At 35.3% G+C, this 20,383-nt stretch overlaps 1 protein-coding gene across 1 annotated transcript in view; it reads left to right on the top strand.

Annotated features, from left to right (window-relative positions):
- The window catches only part of PPP1R12A (protein phosphatase 1, regulatory subunit 12A), a gene marked incomplete at its 3' end in the record, with an annotated part of 43,401 nt that extends 24,785 nt beyond the window's left edge, over positions 1–18,616 (top strand). The window contains exons 9-18 of the mRNA XM_010288975.1: positions 2,430–2,645; positions 3,421–3,515; positions 6,500–6,622; positions 8,618–8,779; positions 9,229–9,405; positions 13,132–13,222; positions 15,105–15,302; positions 15,476–15,644; positions 17,738–17,856; positions 18,551–18,616. Coding sequence (XP_010287277.1) covers positions 2,430–2,645; positions 3,421–3,515; positions 6,500–6,622; positions 8,618–8,779; positions 9,229–9,405; positions 13,132–13,222; positions 15,105–15,302; positions 15,476–15,644; positions 17,738–17,856; positions 18,551–18,616 — 1,416 coding nt within the window. The remainder of the gene's footprint in view (positions 1–2,429; positions 2,646–3,420; positions 3,516–6,499; positions 6,623–8,617; positions 8,780–9,228; positions 9,406–13,131; positions 13,223–15,104; positions 15,303–15,475; positions 15,645–17,737; positions 17,857–18,550) is intronic.
- Positions 18,617–20,383: the final 1,767 nt, after the last annotated feature.

The following is a 20,383-nucleotide window of genomic DNA, read 5'->3' as shown; positions in this document are numbered from 1 at the left end:
GGAACAGGTTGCCTGGAGAAGGTGTCCCATCCCTGGAAGTGTTCAAGGCCAGGCTGGATGGGGCTTTGAGCAACCTGGTGTAGTGGAAGGTGTCCCTGCCCATGACAGCAGGGGTGGAACTAGGTGATCTTTAAGATCCCTTCCAAAGCAAACGATTCTATGATTCTGTGATTCTATGGTATTATGTGATACTGTACTACAGGGTTGGGCGAGCCTTCCTGATCCCAAGAGCTGCCTTACAAAAAATCATTGCAACTGATGTCAACAAGATTTATCTCAAAAAAACATGAGAGTGAAAGGGAAATTGTGGGCATGGCTCACTGGCAAGAATGACTACTGTTTCACTACACTGAGCTTTGTGGCTGGGCAGACAGCTAGATTCCGTAGTGATCTTGTTAATCTGAACAGTTCCGCCTGGCCCAGTAAGGAATTACTGTTCTCTGTCATGGGAGCTCCATTTACATTGCTCAGGAGCTGCACAGAACTCAAGAGCCACAAGTTCTCCTCAGAAACCATAGCAAATGCGTGAGGGAGGGAAGACATTGTGAGTAATTGCTGGTTTGATAACTGTGCCTAACTGGAATGAATTCAAATATAGAGTAAATTTTACTGCCAGGAAATAGGCCTACTTTGTACAGTTTATTTTTTGAAATCACTTCAGTAATACAAGCATTTGTGACGGTTGGGTAGTTTAACTGATGTGGTCTCCACCCAATTTTTTTAGTCCACTTAATCATCTTTGCACACTGGAGTTTCTAAGGTATCTAACAATTCAAACACTGAATTTTTCTTGTAATTGTCTGAACTTCATCATGGAGTCAAAAGTTCCTAGCTTGTCCCTTCCAATCAATTTATTTCATATTATGCAAAAGCCTTCTAAGCTATATGACCTTCAGCAATAAAATGGTACCAAATTGTTGCTAGCTGGGGTGTGGCTTGGTATTCCAGCGTTGAATGATCAGTTAGACATAAATTTTTGGTATGTGATTAAATGATGGTGTATGGGGAGAAACATTTTTATAATAAGAAGAAATAAGTATGATTTTAAGCTGAATAATAACTTTTTATAAATCATGAATACACTGGCATTTAGTTTGTTCTAATTTTATTATGCGGTAATTAATAGCTTATCTTTTGGTCTTAAAGGTAAAAGGTACATTTTAAAAGTAAGCTGTACTTACTTCTCTAATACTTGTGAAAAAGTCAGGGTCTTCTGTAGCTACAAAATAAATGCACATTTATATCAAGACATCATCTTGTAGCACGGCATGTACATGTGATCTAGAGAAGCAGTTGCAGCTCATGTCAGTTAACAAAAAGACTTTAAACTGTTTTTACTAACGAAGGTACAACAGCACTGTGTGTGTGATGTTGCATCTGCATTTTCAGGGTTGCACCATTTGTGCTACTGCAGCTACTTCTCTGCTTTTACACCATGGATGGCCAAACAGTATGTTGCTCAAGTGGTGCAGATGCAGCGTACTAAGCTTGAATTTGGGTTTTCTTCAGTCTATATGGCATTCACTAATGCTTTCTGTCTGAGGGTACTGAAGTAAGGTGAGGTTGGGAGCGAAGGTATGGGTTTGATAGCTGAGCTAGCATGAGATGTGATTAAGGGATATGAATGAAATGTGATAAGAAGAGGTGTGTTAGTGTGAATCTTCCAGTATTCTCAACCATATGAGAATTTAGGCCATGGACCTTGTCAGGTCAACAGGCTTTGCTGTCCTCTTCTGTGCAAACTGTAATTCTGTCTCTGAATTTGTTGTTTTTAATAAGAACCCGTTACTAAGGTTTTAAGTCTCTTAGTGCTTTTTGGTATTTTGTGCCATAATGAAGAGCTACCTAACGTAAATGTAGGAAAAAAACTATGTGGTTTTAAAACAACCTTTCGTTTCTATTTTCCACTGTTTCAATCTTCATCTCTGTCTTGTCTTAATCGGCTTTAGTATGATTTCATTCCTCCTATCATGCCTGTCGTGGAGTCACTAGATCCTGCATCATGGAGGCAGGGCTTGCGCAAAACTGGCATTGTTCTTGTGCCCAGTAAGGGTGAAAAATCTATGGTGAGGTCCTGGTGTGCACAGGTTTGTGTACAGGTTGCAAAATAACATATTTAATCAAAATGTTGATACTGGATTTGCATGTTTCTAAGTTTGCATCTCATGACCACAGTGTGTATTACAAAGTGTGGGTTTTTCTAAGCTAACTTTTAGAGGAGTAGCATACCTTGACCAGTCTTACATTTCTTATCTCATTAACTAATGTAAGAGAAGAGTGTGTGGGTTGTCTCTCACCACAACTCCCCTACGAATTCAACACTTCTATGATTATTAAAAATAGTTGTGTTCTCAAGTCTCCGCAAGGAGCATGAATTACCAAAGGGAATGTAAGTTAATAATGTAAATTCATTTACATGTGTTTTATAGTTTCCAACATCTACAACCAAGGTTTCTCCCAAAGAGGAAGAAAGGAAGGATGAATCTCCTGCTTCGTGGAGGTTAGGTCTTAGAAAAACTGGTAGTTATGGTGCACTTGCAGAGATTACTGCTTCCAAAGAAGCTCAGAAAGAAAAGGACTCTGCAGGTGTTATGCGTTCTGCTTCAAGTCCTAGACTTTCCTCTTCATTGGACAACAAAGAAAAGGTAATTGTTTTCAGTGTGAAACAACATTTTGAGGAACTGATGTACCTTACTTAGTATAGATGTTTATGTTGTATTGTAGAAGTAAGACTGTACTACACATCTGTTCTTTACCAAAATTCTGAAAAGTTAAATTATGCAAGCTTCTGCATAGTGTCTTTAAAAAGTGTAGTATGCACCTTCGTCGTCTGGTGACCTGGTACAAGAGGTCTGGGGCTTTTTCCTTTTTGGGACTTGCAGTGCTAGTAGTAGTTTTTACAGTTAAGGGAGATCAGAGGTTTGATAATTTTTGGCATCACTTGGAGAGCAGTGTTGAAAGAATCTTACAAAAAAGGAGTCTCTTTTTGTATTCCATAGTAATTTTTTATTTACAAAATTTTAGTTCTATAATTAAACATGAACACACTGAACCAAGTTAAGGATTAATTTGGAACAGGTAACTGAACAGTATAGGGTTCTTTTTCAAGTACAAATGTTTAAATGGTTTCAGGATTAATAATACTATACTATATAAAAACAGTAAAAAAGTTGCTTTCAGTAATCAGTGTTGGAATTGTACTGCAGCATAGCAGGAAAAAAGGAAATCAAATAATTTGCATCACTAGAATGAAAGTTTCCCTTTCCTATTGTAGTCCTTATGATATTTAACTATAGCTTAAAACTAATTTGTATAATCAGGTCACAGTAAATACAGCTAAAGTTGTCATAATGATGGTTTTCCAGCCAATAGCAGTATACTCAAAATAGTAACACTTGATAAAAAATACATGTCTTTCAGGAGAAAGATGGAAAAGGAACTCGACTTGCATATGTTGCACCTACAATACCAAGACGACTGGCCAGTACCTCTGACATTGATGAAAAAGAAAACAGGTGAAACTCTGAACTTACAATTTCTGTTAAATATAAAATTACTTGATTTTAGAGTGGCTGACAAACATACTGATTTTAAGACAACACTAATTATAGCCATATCCTGCTCTATAGATTATGCTAATCCATAAGATAATTCAATTCCTGAAGGTTTTTTATGACCCTTTTATCCAAAGGGTAAAAATCCAAATTGTTATATGACCAGAGCAAAACTGGGCAATGAGTGTTGTCTTCTTGGGGAGAAAATAAATAAAATCCAAAATATGAAGTTGTAAACTTCAAGCTACTGAAGCTGGTGCTAAAACCATTTTACTGCTTTGTCGTGTGCTATGGAGTGCAGCTGCTGGGCTTCATTATTACTTTTGATAGTAATAAAGTGCTGTGTTTGTTTCTTACAGTGTTTGCCTAAAACCACATCGTGCAGCAGCAATGATTTACAAAAATCATAGTTAAGTTGCAAAAGCAGTTCTTCCGTTTTTCTTGTTTACATGTTGACCTTTCATCTTCTTTTGGAGATTTTTACTTCCTTTACTGATATTTCTTCTGTAGCTTTCAGTATAAAAGAAACAAAAACTTTAGGTGCATAGGCTTGTTACCTGTTAGGATTTGGGGTACTTCCATGGCATACTTACACTTTCAGAACCTTCCCATTTTTCATTTCTCTCCTTTATTGAAGCCCTACTCTGACATTTTCTTGAGTTAGTATAGAATGCGTAGTGCAAAACTTAGAAGTCTCCCTAATGTCTTGTTTCTGTTGGATCGTATCTAGATAGCTGAGTATTGGATGACCTGAACTGAAAATCCTGTCATTGCTCAAAATGTACTATTATAATCATTGTCTATAAGACTGTAAATCTCCTTATGTCTGAACTGGAGCTTCTTTGTTGCTACTCTTGAGAATGGTTCACAAGATAAATACTGGCTTTTCTTATGCTTGCCGAATACTGTTGCCTAAGTTTAGTCTCTGGGTGACAAATTCTGCTTCGAAACAGGGATATTGCAGTTCTTACACTCCCATAAAGTTCAGCTTAGTTTGTTAGCATCTCTCATGTTACTTGGCCAGATTTTTATAATCTGTATTTCTGTAACAGGGCAGTTTGGAGTTTCTGTTTGTGCTTATCATTCTGTGGACTACTATATTCTTTGAGGCTGAGTTTGTCGGTTTTGGTTTGTTTCTGAGACTATTACTATTTCAGTTTTTATTCTTTTGAGATCTTCTCAAAAACTCCTGTTCTCCAAAGGTGTCTTAACTAGATGATACCTTAAGATTGGGGTAAATATTTCGTTAGCATTTTATTTCTTAGAAGCTGTTATTGCTTGTAACAAAGGGATTAAATTTTGCTTCAGTGTTGAGGTTTATTTGCGTCCTTGACGTGCCAGTCTTAACCATCGTGGCTTATTCACAGACACAGTTCCAAAAGCGGGCATCAGCAAGAACATATTTTTCCTCATATGCATTGGGTGAACTGGGGTCATCAGTCTCATTAGTCCCAGTGCTGATCAAACAATTGAGCTGCGAAATTTCTGTATTCCTTGGTGTACCGGAGATGAAGCCTGCTTTTAGGCCAGCCTATTTAGGCACCAATACTTTGCCTAGTGTGTAATGTGGCAGACGACTCAGCTTGCTTACTTAAAGCCATATAAGAGATTTTTGACATTTGGTCTGATCTTCTTTACATGCAGAATTTAACCATCTGCCCTACAGGTACCTTCATAAATTATTAAGGTTTCTGCCTTTGTCCCAGATCTTCGTCCTTGCTTGTTGGCTTAGCTTAATGCTGGGTTCTTGTTCTACCAGTCTGAGCACTTGCTTGTCTAGCTTATTGGTGATGTAGTGTAATCCAGCTAACATCCTACTGTGAGTAATGGAAAGGACTTAAAGATGAATCCCAGCTGGGCCTTTAGATTAACAAATCTCAGACATCCAGCCTCAGTCAAGTAGCCAATGCTACAGCAAAAGTGCTGAAGTCTGTAGTGTCTTGGCAAAGTGAAACCTTCCGTAATTATGAAAAAATTGTCATGTTGCAGGACCTTTCTTTGGTAGATGATATCTCAGAATTTGTGTTTCTCTGTGGTGGTAAGAAATAACACTGCATTGGCCTGTGTTTGATCATTTTCTAAAGTTGTTTCCAACCGCAGAAGTGCTAGCATAAATTTTTGTGCAAAAAGAGGTAAATTCTGAAGGCCAGAGTTAGCTGAACATAAAGTACATCTCTACAAAATTTTGATTTTATTTTCCCTTTCACATCAGTTTGCCTTTTATGTATAGTTCTTCCTTCTGTCTGAACTTTACTTCAGATCTTGAGCTGGTATTCTTATTAGAAATTAGGTTTTTTGCATCTCGGTGTCTGTTTTCGGGGTAGTTTTTCTAAGTAGATTTTTGCAAGGTTATGTCTTGCTGCTATAAACTGCAACAACAAGCTGGAAATTCCTTATGACTAAAGTAATGTCAGTTAGTGATACATGGCAGACCACTCGGGAATGGCTACTGCAGGCCTGTTTACACTAGTCTACAGTATCACATGTTCTAAAGGCTAGTCAGCTTTTGCACTACTTCTTATAACACCCAAGAATGAAAAATCAATTTCTAAAAAACACAAGTAGTTTTCCTTTTATTGCGTTGGATGATCTCAGGAGCAAACAGAAAAGCCTCTTGTTCCTTTTTTGAGAAAAACAAAGCCAGCAATGGTCACAGATAAAAGCTAATGGTTGATTTCATGTTGATTAAATCCTCTTTAGCAGTTTTTTTTTCTTTTTATGCTACTTTTCTATCATATTTCTAACAGTGTTAGTATGAATGTAGTATTTTTCCACAGGAGCTTGAAAATTATTCCCATAAAGGTAATTTATTCCTGTTCTGTGCAGTTACGTTTATTTTAAGTGTGTTATCCAGGGTTTTAATCTTTAATTTGAAGGTCCTTTTCAGCTCATGTCAAGAACAACCTTCTTTAATACAAGTTCATTAAACTAAAACTTTTTTACAGGGACTCGTCTGCTAGCTCAATACGTGGTGGCAGTTCATATACCCGGAGAAAATGGGAGGAAGATGTCAAGAAAAACAGTTTGAATGAAGGTCCTACATCATTAAACACAAGTTATCAAAGAAGGTGTGGGATTTTTCTCTCTATTTTTTTTATCAAAATAAACTTACAGATTAAAAGAAACAGTACTGAATCACTTTGTAAGAACTGTTCAGAATTGAATGGTGACATGTTGAAATGTTGTTCGTAATAGTTGAAAAGTATGTACTTACGCTGATGCAATGCTCGTGCTGATTTTAAAGCTACACCATTTTTAGTAGCTTAGAGTGTTGCAGCAACTCCTATGTAATTAAAATTATATGCTTCCTTTTTCCTGTTGTTTATTTCCATTTGAGGTTCATTTGACTCGTTCTAGTAGCCAAAGATAACTATTTTAAATGTTGGAATAAGAAGTAATTCTGCTTGGTATCTGAAAGGAAAAGGGGAAAAATATTGTCTCTCTTTAATTTTGGTTTTTGCACAACAGTATCAGAGGTCTTGGGCTGCTCTCCATAATGGTGGATTATAGCCATACTTATGTTGTCTATCAGCATCGTAGGATACATATGTAAAATTAACTTGAATGCAAAGTAACTGATGATTAATATGAAAATAATTTTCAGGTGTGCATGGTTCCTATTTTCAGGATTTTCTCAGAAGGAATCAAATCTTCCAAATATATACCTGACTATCCTTACTCCATTGTGTATTTTCAATTTAGCTATTTGAGTAAATTTCTTGATTGGAATTAGTGGAGCAATAAATATCTAAAATGAATAGATCAAAAGAAAAGATTCAGGTAGCTAAGCTGCATATTGGTATGTGCTGCTGATGTATGTGGTGATGGGTACTTAACTTTTTTTAGTCTTGACACTGATGTTGTCAGTGGCATATAGTCAGGCTGTTTCAGACAGCATAATGCATCTTGCATCTTTGTTAACCTCCTGCCTTAAAAAGAAAACTCAATTTTCCTAAATTTAGGTTTAGGAAAGAATTTGCACAGATCTGTTCTGGATGGAAAATATCAACAGTTGATATATGAGAACAATCTTTGCATGTTAGCTTTTATCAATATTTACACTCCAGTCTTCAAACAAAATGTACTCATCACTTTTAAATTGCATGTGGTGCTTTACTGGTGTATTTCCTTAGTTGTACAGTTATGTTTTTTCTTTGTCATTATAGAATTGATAGTAATAGAAAAAATTACTATTAATTTTTTATAGTACTTGTAGAATGTACAAGTACTATACAAGTACTTGTAGAATGTATACATGTACAAGTAGAATGTATGAACTACATTCATTAGTAGTAATGTAGTACTTGTTGAATGTACTTGTAGAATGTAGTACAAGTACATTCAACAAGTATGTATGAATACTTGTAGAATGACAAGCATGTTTCCTTACATTTTTTGCAGTTATTAGTATGATGATCTGTCTGTTCTAACTGTGGTTTCTGGGTTTTAGTCATGGGCAAACATCCTTACTTGGTAATGCAAAATTTGTTCATCCAGAACCAATGGATAAAAATGTTGAAACCACTGGATCTTCTTTACAACTTGAAGAGCAAGGGAAAAGCCTGAGTGGGAGGTTATTTTTTCTGGGAATGATTAAAGTTAAAAAAAAACCAAAACAAAACAGTACATTTTATTGGTTGAAAATTATAACAACAGTGATATTGATGGCATTTTCTTTTCTGACAAGCTGTGGAGTAAAATTGTGCATTTTCTGAGGTATTCAGTGCGGGTGAAACAGCAGTTTAAAAATGGGACATTGGGGGCCCTAGATGAATACTTCAGTAGATGCAATCAAGAAAGTCATACATAAACCAGTGAGATGCCATTCTTAGTCCTGACTGTTTCTCCTCGAGGAGACAAAGGGACACTTCTGCTGCCCTCTGAAGTCATAATTTAAAAGTCCTAGTGAAGAAAATGCTTCTTTTTCCCCAGAAGTTTGCAAGACTCACCTGAGACACAGCATACACAGGCATGAGTTTAATGGATGGTTCACGGCTCTGTGATATTTTAGTGAGCAAAAATAAGTAATACAAATACATCCATTGTACATGTCTCTCCTTCAGTGGCTCCTTTGGTAGAAGACAAGATGATTTGATTAGTTCTAATGTTCCAAGTACTGCATCAACAGTTACCTCTTCTGCTGGTCTTCAGAAAACACTGCCTGCCAGCGCAAACACTACTACAAAGAGTACAACGGGTTCTACTTCAGCAGGTGTACAAAGCAGGTAATGGCACCAGCACACTTCTTTTTTTCCTTTTTTTTTCGTCAGGTCTACTGTGTGCTTATGTATGTGCATGCGTTCTTGTTTAGTAGATCCTGGGGCTCTGGATTTTTTCACTTTCCTGTTAAATTTGTTTTGATTTTATACAATTTGGCTCAAAAATTGTGAATGGCTTTCTACTGTAAAGTGACAGCCATATTAGTATAAAAGAATAAATCCAATGTTAGAAGGGTGTGAAGAATAAAAGTTCAATTATTGTGAACTGCTCAATTCTTATTTTATTCAATTTAATAGCTCAAGTTGAGCTTTCATAATAGAGACATTTCTCAGTCTGTTTTTAAAAAAAAAAATCCATCCCTCAATTTACATGTTATTAGTTGTTTAGTAAAGTGCTTTCATTGTTTAGCTGTTTCCTTTTCTCTTTTTTTGTGTTGCTGCTTGTTACGCTGTAGTACCTCAAATCGTTTGTGGGCTGAGGATAGTACTGAGAAAGAAAAGGACAGTGTTCCTACAGCAGTGACCGTTCCTGTTGCACCATCTGTTGTAAATGCTACAGCCACTACCACAGCCATGACTACAGCTACTTCTGGCACTGTGTCCTCAACATCAGAGGTCAGGGAGAGACGGAGGTGTGTAAAGGTCCTAAGAGTAATGTTGCTCTCATACAAAAGTTATATTTTTTTCTTATTTAAAGGAATGTGTTGGTTACCACAAATTTGGGTAGTACAGTATGTAAAGCGCTGGTGTTTGCTTGCCGTTTGCCTGCTGAAACAATTAGCGACATGCCTCTATTTATGTAAGAGCTTAGTACTAGTAGAGACCTTTCATGAAATTTAAAATTTGATATTGTATCTTTTTGACTGGCCTTGGGTTCTCATTTGGTATGTGGTATTTTCATATTTGTATTTCTGTTAATAGATTAAATGAGTCCTCTTATAAATACCCATAATGGATCTATGTAAAAAAGAGTTAAAGATAAGAAAATCAATAATTATTTACTTGTAACAAGTATATTGCTGCTGATTGAGCTACTGTGCCATAGGCAGTATGCTAATAAGTTGCAACATAGCATTTTTTCTATGCCTGTTTTGTATGCCTGGCACTACTGAGTTTTAAAAAGAGTATTGAACCCAACACATTCTGTTTATTTCATTGCACCAATCAGGGTCTCTTCTACTTGAAGCATAATATACAGTTGTAAATGCAATGGTCTAAGAGCTGTTCAGCATGAAGAATGAGTGAGAAGCTGATGTAAATCTTATTTTAAGAATATAGTGTTTTCTCCTGTTACAGTTACATGGAGGATGAGTTAAGATTGGTGCATTTTATGTTTCCGTAAAGAGTTGTTACCTGCTACTTATGGAAGCAAAAATAAGATTTTCCAAGGTTCTTAATTCCTATTAGCTTTCCCTGGGTTCTTGTTCTGGATACTTATAAATGCTTATCCTTTAACCCTTCCACTGAAATGTCAGTTCAGATTTCTGTGTTGCTCCTGTAGTAGTTTTGAAATATAACTCCTGTTATCAGTGCCAGATGTGTGTATCTCTGTATGTTCACAGAGGTAATGAAGCTGTTTGTTGTTACAGAGAAAACCTTCATTCTTTTGGTTCACTTAACACAGTAAGAACATTTAAAGATTCCTCATAGCTTTAGGCCTATTTAGGATAGTCTGTTTTCCATAGTCGTCTTCCTGTCATACCCAAAACTGAGATGAAATAACTTCTATTGTTTTTTTGCTTCCCCACCATGATTCAGGAGGTGCCCACATGTGCTTAAAACCCATTTCAGTAACAACTGTAGTCAAAACCTGCGTTTTCCATAGCAAAATTTGACTGAACCCGACAAATCAAAAGCAAACCCAACAAAATAAATTTTTTTTCAAAAGTAGTTCCAATTTTAAAATGCAAATGCTATTTCAGTCTCATATGAGCTAGAAAAACAAGGAAATTTAGAATTAAGGCTTTTGCTGTCTTGTTTGCTCTCACTAATATGTGTATACTAATGTGCATATACTACATATGTTTTAGATACCTGCAGTTGGCCTGAAATGCCTTGTTTTCATCTGACTCTGGGTCGATTGTGTAATGCAGTGTTGCAGATGCATTCTTGATGACCTATTAAAATGTCCATTAAATCTTAGAAATCAGCAAAACTAGAATTTCTGCATGCATGTGAGAAAGTAGTGCTCTAAATATCAGCACATGCATATCTATCTGTATATATACAGATACATACGTATATGTGCATGTGTGTGTATCTATGTATGTTTATATGCACATAAAAACTTATCTATATATGAAATATTGTCTGTTAAATATTTTCTTAATAAATGAAGTTGGTTGATCCATATTTATAGGCTGAAAGTGTGTATTTAGAAAATATGTTTGAAATAGTATTTCAAAGGGTATTTGAAAAGTAAGGACATAAACTACTCTTAGTGATGAAGCAGCTAATGGTGCGTCCTTTTGGAATAGCTGAAGAAGCTATGTTCTTGATCTAATTTTTAGGATTGGTTTAGAGAAACAGGGAAGAGAATGATAAAATTGAATCTTTAAATCTTTGTATCATTAATAATACTGTGTGACATACCCAGGGGAAACTTTCGGCTCTGACAGTAGCTGTATTATTGTGCACCTGACCAGCTGAGAGTTTTCATTTTCCCTCAGTGAGGTTTCAGGTATTTCAGATTTATTGGAGGGTAGGTGTATGTACACCAGATACTAAAGAGCAAGTTATATGGAGTAATTTGTAGACATTTTCAAGCCCTAAAGATTACACTTGCTCTGCAATCAACATCTCCTAGGAAGGTAGTATTTCAGGTCATGTTAGCTAAAGCAGCTAACAAGCACCCTTTTCCTAATACAGATAGGGCCTAGGGCTCTATGAAAATGGAAAGTCTATAATAAATGCTCTTTGCAAGAGAACAGGATAGGGAAATCAAATTAATATAGGTGGGATTGTTTTTTAAGATGTGTCATAAGATAGGAGATGTTTGTACATTTGTAGGTATAGCAGCTAGTTATAAATGTTTTCTTGTGTTTTGGGGTAATTTGTTTAATAGGGATAGAACATAGGTAGTAATCCACAGGTCTGTGTCAATGAAGTTTATTTTTAAAATTTATTAACTAAGTTTATTTTTAAAACTGTTTTAGAATTGTTTTTAGTATGTGCTAAGGCTAGCAAATACATAATTAGGTGACTAAAGAACTGCTCTTTCCATAGGGAAATTATTTAAGTGTTAGTAAGTAATGGCTTTTGAAACATAATCACTAGCTAATTATTGAATCATTAGCCAATTATTCTTAACTAATGACATTTAAAAACATAGACAATCAGAAAATACTACAGAATCTGACTATAATATTTTTAATGTAGCTAATTTTATGATTAAAGAAACTCAGGTTTTGTGTTTTAAGTAACCTTTTAGCAACCTTGGCATTCTGCTTCTTCAAAATTTTCCAATTTTTAGCTAATCTAGGAGTTTTAAAGATATGTTAAATTATAACAGCATTCCCAGAATATTGTGTAATAGAAAATCAATAAATGCATTAAAAACTTTGAAGCTCTTTAATGATGGTTTTACATACATACATACATATACATGTTACATACATACAAATACAGACATTTATGCATGTATATGTATCTCTCTTTCTTTTTCTTTTCTTTTTTTTTTTTTCACCCCAGTTATCTGGATTTGAGAATTTTTACTTTAGAGTCCAGACCTTGTATGTCTAATCTAGTAGCCTTTTGGCTTTGATTATAGTTACCTGCTTACTCTGCAGGATTTTTATGTTTCACGAGGATTTATTTTTAAACACAGTTTTTTAAATACAGCTGGATTACTCAAAGCATGGATGATTCATATGAAAATATGGTAACCACCTCCTCAATGATTTGTAATCTCTGGTGCAATAGATGGTATAATTAGGTTTTCTGCATTAGCAGTACATTAAACTTTTTCTAAAAGCCTAAAAGTTATGTTAAAAGTTATTACACACACAGACATATATTTATGTACAAATGTGTAATTGGATGAATCTCTGAGGTCTTCTACCCCTATGTTAGTACACTAGTGAAATACCAAAAAAGCTTAAGTTATATTTAGAGAAAATGATAAAAAGAAATCTGAATTAGGTAGGAAAACACTGTATTTTAATTGAGTTCTGAGGCTGTTGTCCTTGATCATTATGATATGGATGAAATGACTAAAATATAATCTGTCTCGCATAGTTAAAGATTTTCTTCTAACTGCTTTGTTTTTCAGTCATACTGTGTTGTGCGGATTTTTTCTGACCATTTAATACATTTGTGCAAAAATTGTTTGCCAATTTTGTTTGTAATTAACTCTTTAGATCATACCTCACTCCAGTACGGGATGAAGAGTCAGAGTCCCAAAGAAAAGCTAGATCCAGGCAAGCAAGACAGTCTAGAAGATCTACGCAGGTATAGTTTTATTAAAACTTCTGTATTTAGGGAAACATACCCATGTAACTCCCTGAGTACAGTGAAGCTTTAATTTCCCCATAAAGCTACAAATAAACTGATGGGTCTTCCTGGTATAGAACAATTTGTACTGCATGAAATAAAGCCTCTTTTTTTTCCCCTTTCTCCTCTGAAAGCTTTAGGAGCCTTCATTGTGTACTGAAAGTTGCTTTTTCTAATTACTGAAGAGTGACTTAATACAAATTTGAAAGCACAGACTCCTCCAGTGAAAGGAAGTTTCTGATTGCATTATGGTAAAATGGCTTACTCAAGTAGTTGTATCTGATGTTATGTAGATACTTAAATCGAAGGCTTTGAATTCTTCAGGAACTAACAGCTATATGCTTCTGGCTGAAGACTTAATAGTTGAGAAACAGGGATAGTGTACTCTATTTACTTCCATTTCTAAGTCTTTTGGACTATTGAAAATAATGTGATTGAGCTGACCAACATATGAATAGCTAGTAAGATCCATGACATAGAAAAAATTATATTCAACCTAGTTTCTGTGGACACGGAAGAGCATTAAGAAGAGTTTTTTGTTACTTGCTAATAATCTAGAATATAACTGCATGTCTCCTTTCAGCGTTTCTCTCTTTTAGTTTACATACTGATGTATTTGATGGTTCTTCCCAATTTCTATCAGAACTACCTCATACTAAATTGCAATCCTAACATAAGGAAGGATGTGACAGTAGCAAAATACATTATCTCTAAATGGTACTTGAATACTCTTTGGGCAGTGAAGCAATTACCAACCACTATCCTCTGGAGTGTGTCTACCCATATCTTTTCGTGTCTGCTGACAAACTGAGAATAATCAGCAAATAGTCCCTAGGTAAAACAGCACAAAGAAATACTCTTAGCCATCATTCTTATCTGCTTTAATGCCAAGTCTGTATCTACATTGTTTACCAATGTTACTTTCAAATCTTTGCAGTTTTAAGCTCATATTTCTGATTACATTTCGTACTGAGATATTCACACTGCTTGATACAACTTTATCTTACTGGAGTTCTTTTTTACCTCTTGATACTAATTCAGAGCCCTGAGAGATGGTCAAACCACAGGCCAGCTATTGTTGAATCTTTACAGTGAAGAAACTACCAGGAAGTACTGTATTAAAATATTATCAACACAAAAAGCAATAAAATAACTGATAAGCTGCAAAGTTGGCTTTGAAGAATAGGTTCGAAGTGTTCGTATTCAAAGAATACAAAGTGTTTTGAGCAGTATCTCAGTCAGATAAAAGTGAAGGAGAGAAAAGCTGTCTTCCAAAATTCTTTGCTTTCCGAGCTTATTTCAAAACGAGTTTTTAGTCTCAGAATAACAGGGAAATAAGAAATGAGTTATAACTTTCTCTGGTGCTGTCAATGCATTTTTTTTGTGTGTTGGTGACCTAAAAATCCAGTTGCAGTGAGTGGGTAAAATATCAACATTTCTGAAAATTTGATAAGTATGGTATTTTTAGGGTTCTTTCAAAAATATTTAGTGTGCTTATTATTATATTGGAAGGATCTAGTGGGTTCTTAAATGATTTCTGTACGATTTTTACATAATCTATATGTACTAGTTCAACTGAAAAATGTGTTGCTGGAGAATCTGTGGTAGAACACATTACAGCAAACACTTGCCACTAATCAGAGAGGGATGTTTGGTTCCAAGATTCAAGAGAAAAGCTTATAGGTAGAATATATGGAATTATATTAATGGAATTCCATTCTTAATGGAATTCATTTTCTTAAGCTGAATTTTGTCCTTAAAATATATATTTATAATGTGATCGTCTACATTAATACAAGTGATATACTGAAACATTGTTTGCTGACTGTTGTTTTCACAGGGCGTAACACTGACAGATCTTCAAGAAGCTGAAAAAACTATAGGAAGGAGTCGTCCCACGCGAACCAGAGAACAGGAAAATGAAGAAAAAGAAAAAGAAGAGAAAGAAAAGCAAGACAAAGAAAAACAAGAAGAAAAGAAGGAATCTGAAACTAAAGACGATGATTATAGACAAAGATATTCCCGAACTGTTGAAGAGGTATTTTCATGATGGGTCTCTTTAGGTAGAGAAATTATATGGATCTTAACTCCAACTATAATATTTTAATTTTATTTTATAAGAATTATTTGTATATTTAAATGTTTTAATGTCATGTGGTTTATATTTGTTTAAGCTTGGTAAATTAATTTTGACGTTTTTCTGCTGAATAGCCATATCATCGCTATAGACCAACTTCAACTTCAACTTCTTCATCATCCACCTCTTCGCTCTCCACCTCCACTAGCTCTCTTTCAACTTCAAGTCAACTAAACAGACCAAACAGTCTTATAGGTATAACTTCTGCCTATTCTCGGAGTGGAACAAAGGAAAGTGAGAGAGGTATGAGTACTGTTTGTGAAGGGGTTTTGGTTTTTTGTTTTAGTTGACAAAGAACAGCTTATGTTTTTAAAGGTAGTTCAAATGTAAGGCAGTATGTAAGGCCACTGGGGATGTATCTTACTCACATCTTCTGTAAGAAATTCCTACATTTGCATATAGAGGGGAAAAAAGGTTTTCTGTACTTGGTGGTGTTTTGCAGCCATTTGGTTTGTGTATCTGTGTTTTCCACTGGTGGGCCATAGAAATGTCAAATAGCACCAGTATCCACATAATGCTTTCATTTCTCCTTTAATGCAGCAAGCATAATAAAAAATACCACATTTCAGGGTTTAAATACTTGCAGGTATTGAGGAGGAATTTTACTTCATTAAATAATTGCTAAATAACTGGGGTTTTGTTTCAGACCTTCCACATTGAAGGACTGGAACAATGCTTTAAGGCTTTAAGGACCTCTCAGGGTTTTATGAGCAGCTGAAAGCAAAGGGAGGGGGATATTTGCAGTGGTAGTTCAGACTATTTAATGGAACCATACTTTTAGATACTTAACTGGTTTATGTAATCTTAAGCTGAGGATCAGATGTGTGATTCAGGAAAAAAAGCTTTTCTCTGATGTCACAGAGTGTTTGCCCTCATTTCAAATGTGAATCACCTGCTATAATTCCCAGAGGTGTTGTGCCTGTTTAGTTGCCTGTCAGAGGAGGCTGTTGACATACAGTGTGATCTCCTGTTCTCTCTCAGAGGCATGCCACAGTTGACTTGGGAGAAATACTTTAATTCAAATTATTGATCATAAATTGAATAGGATTACTGATTGAAATTGATAATTTTGTCATACAGAGGATCAGATTAAATAATCCATTGATCAGATTTCTATGAACTATGTAACAGTATTGCCATTTTCCCTAGACTGGTATTTTCTGAGGAAGTTATTGGGGCTAAGCTTCAGGGATAAGCTTTGTGATTTTTTTTCCTTCTGTCCTAACATGAACTGAAATTTGGATTAAGATTCTTCAGTAATGCATGCTTACTCTAGGAAACTCTTTCTAGACTGTTATATGGAAAAGATTTTCATGGGTAAATATTAGCTACAGCAGGTTTTTTTTTTTTCGAATTATGACTTTAGGAGGAGAAATACATTACCGTCTGAAAGCCCAGAGGTAAAATCATCATTTATTTAATTAGGAAAGGTGTATGTTCACCATGAATATTTGTATTTCCTTCTTTTCTATTTAATTCTTGCTTCACACTAAAACGTTTATTTACCTCTAAAGACTAGTGATGGTAAAGTTAAGTTATTAGTGATGCTTCTATCTGAACCCAATACTGTGGTTTCTTTCTTTAATAAAAGAACAGCAGACCGAATAGACTACATAATAATAGGTAAATAACTTGGGTTTGGGCAGGTTTGTTTAATTTTTTTTTTTTTTTTTTTTTTTTTACAAATTACTTGTAAACATATAGGGGAACAAACACAATCCTGAGGTATTATGTAGGTTTTGAATTGCAATTGCATTTCTTTTAAAGAAAAAGGAAATCTGTAATACAGTATTAATCTAATCTAGGAGATCCCATTTTATTCTTCCTTAGAGCAAAAATGGAGAGGACTGTAATGAAACGGGGCACTCTAAGGAGGACTTAACAGACTTTTAAAAGTTGGGTTTTTTTAATATTGAATTCTTTATGTAAGCAAAAAAACTTGTTTGATGAAGAATGGTGAAGAATTATCTTCTCTTTATTTTGTACTTTTATACATCTACTGACACAGATGTTTGAATTATTACACGACACTTGAAAATTGAATTTTAAGTCCAATTTGTAGTGTATTACTGTTAATATTGAAATGTTTTGTTTAGGTGTCTGAGGTGGAATTAGTATTTTACAGTTGCTATTCAAGAATTAGAACATTATTTACAATTTTTTAGAGCTATATTCTGAAGAATGTATATTACAGCAAACCCTGTATGTGGTAAGAAGCTCTTTAGCAAATTTATTTCAGGTAGAAAAATTAATTGTAAGCATTTTAAAGACTGAGAATTATTTCAGAAAATTAAATTGTGTCATACTTAAATGAATAAGAAAATTGTTATTAACAGAAGGGGGCAAAAAAGAGGAAGAAAAAGAAGAAGATAAGTCACAGCCTAAGTCTATAAGGGAAAGGCGGCGACCAAGAGAAAAACGACGATCTACAGGAGTTTCTTTTTGGACTCAAGATGTAAGTAAACAACTGCTACTACTGGTTTATAGCCTTAGCTTGTAGCAGTATGGAATGTGTATAGTGTATTCTTAAAATAGAGAATAGTTTAGAGTAATACAGTATATAACTAACTGTTCTGGAAAAACTGATGCTTGTTCAAGTTACATATTGCCTGTTTTGAAGCTTTCAGGAGCAAAATCAAAATTAAGTCTAAGTTACATTGATAATGTTAAAAAGAATTCTAGAATACCGTAATTACCATAACTTAATAGGAATTAATCATAATCTAAGGAAAAAACAATCATTGATCAATTCTTTTCTATTGTATGCATCCTAAAGCTGTAAGACTCATTATCTGGCACATGAGAAGTAGCCATGTACTTACAACTGAAAGAATTGCTGTCAGATTAGAAGGGTTATAGTTGATGTTTCAGCTGATTCCCTTTCCCTTTTCTTTGTCATGGGATCAGTATGTAATTTTGTAAAAGCAAAATTTTCATATGCCAAATGCAAAATTCTGTTTTCTCTACTTCTGGTACTGAAAACATAGTTGTTTGAGAGTTTTCATCATACGTATCATATATTCTCTATACATTTTAGTTAGATGCATTTCTACTGTTCTTAGATTTTCCTATTAAAAGTCTAGAATGCCTTAAAATCTCAGTAAGCTTTCAACAGCTTATTTATTTTTCTCTCCCACTTCTTTCACCAGAGTGATGAAAATGAACAGGAGCACCAGTCTGATTTAGAAGAAGGAACAAATAAGAAAGAAACTCAGGTAATTTTAAAAAGATAATTAGTTTATTAACTTTCTAACAGATACATTCTGATTGTAAAATTTCTGTTATAGTTGGATTCAGTGAAAAGAGTACACAGAGTAGAGTTCTTACAAGTGCTTTCTGATTCATACTTTGTGGCTATGGTTCAGTGCCATTTCCTTTGCAGGCTCTAATAACAATTTTTAACGTATTAACAAATGGTTAAAACTGATGTTTCTCTCTTCCACTCTAATTATGTAGAATTAGCATCCAGAAAATGAAATTTCTGACACACAGGTCAAGGACATGTTGCAGCAAGTTACTGGAGGGAGCTTTCAGTTTCTACCTTGCAAAAATCTTTGTTCCATCTGCTTTGTTATTTTCAGATAAATTGATATCCAGTGCCTTATGCACACTAATTAAAGCATTTTAAAATGAAACCCAGTGCTGTCAGTAATGTAATTAACAAATAATATGAGAAGTTAATGTAATGATTTCTCCATTTATGAAAATGGATTTCTGAACTTCCTAATTCAGTATTCTTAGTCTTGTTAAAAAGTCTGTGGAAAACAGCATAATAGGCTTGATTTGATGGAAAATGTCCTTATAAACTGAATGGTATATGATAGTGGGGTGAAGGGGGTTAAAAGGGAAGTGTTAACTTAAGCTATACTATAAAATGGTGTAGCAGAATGTATTTCTTTTGACCTAAACCCTGGAGTCACACACTGCAGCATCAGGTTCATTACTGAGGAATAAAACTGAAGTAATGTTTCTCTCCTTTTTGTAAAAGCTTCCAATACACATTCCTTAAATACTTTAGTTAAGAGATGCACTCTGTGCCATTTTGATTTGCTGTATTTTTTATTTCCATTCACATTAACATAAATGCATAGCTCTGTTTCCTTTCCTCACACTAGTACATATAATTATCCTTAGATCTGTAATTACTCCATATTCTGTTCTCTAGAAATTCATTTTTGGTAAATGTGCTTGTGGTAGTTCTAATAGAATTAGACTCACATAAGAAATAGTGAGACATTCTATAAGTGACTGGCGGAGGTCGCGCATTCGTTGGCCCTTGTTCTTGTGGGGGACTTGAATCTACTGGACATCTGCTGGAAGTATAACATGGCAGAGAGGAAACAATCTGGGAGGTTCCTGGAGTGTGTGGAGGATAACTTCCTGACACAGCTGGTGAGGGAGCCCACCAGGGGAGGTGCCTTGCTGGACCTGCTGTTTACAAACAGAGGAGGACTGGTGAGAGATGTGGTGGCTGGAGGCCGTCTTGGGCTTAGCGACCACGACATGATAGAATTCTCAATTGTGAGTGAAGTAAGGAGAGGGGTCAGCAAAACTGCTGCCATGGACTTCCGGAGGGCAGACTTTGGCCTGTTCAGGTCACTGGTTGAGAGAGTCCCTTGGGAGACAGTCCTGAAGGACAAAGGGGTCCAGGAAGGCTGGACAGTGTTCAGGAAGGAAATCTCAAAGGCGCAGGAGCAGGCAGTCCCCATGTGCCGTAAGAAGAGCTGGCGGGGAAGGCGACCGGCCTGGCTGAACAGGGAGATTTTGCTGGGACTCAGGGAAAAGAGGAGAGTTTATCACCTCTGGAAGAAGGGGCAGGCAACTCACGAAGAGTTACAAGGATCTTGTTAGGTCAAGCAGGGACAAAATTAGAAAGGCAAAAGCCCAGCTAGAGCTCAGTCTGTCCACAGTCGTAAAGGATACTAAAAAATGTTTTCACAAGTATATTAACAACAGAAAGAGAGGCAAGGAGAATCTCCATC

The sequence above is a fragment of the Phaethon lepturus genome, unplaced genomic scaffold (genome assembly GCF_000687285.1).
Source record: "Phaethon lepturus isolate BGI_N335 unplaced genomic scaffold, ASM68728v1 scaffold7636, whole genome shotgun sequence".
NCBI classification, from domain to species: Eukaryota; Metazoa; Chordata; class Aves; order Phaethontiformes; family Phaethontidae; genus Phaethon; species Phaethon lepturus.
This window is presented reverse-complemented; position numbering and strand designations above follow the sequence as displayed.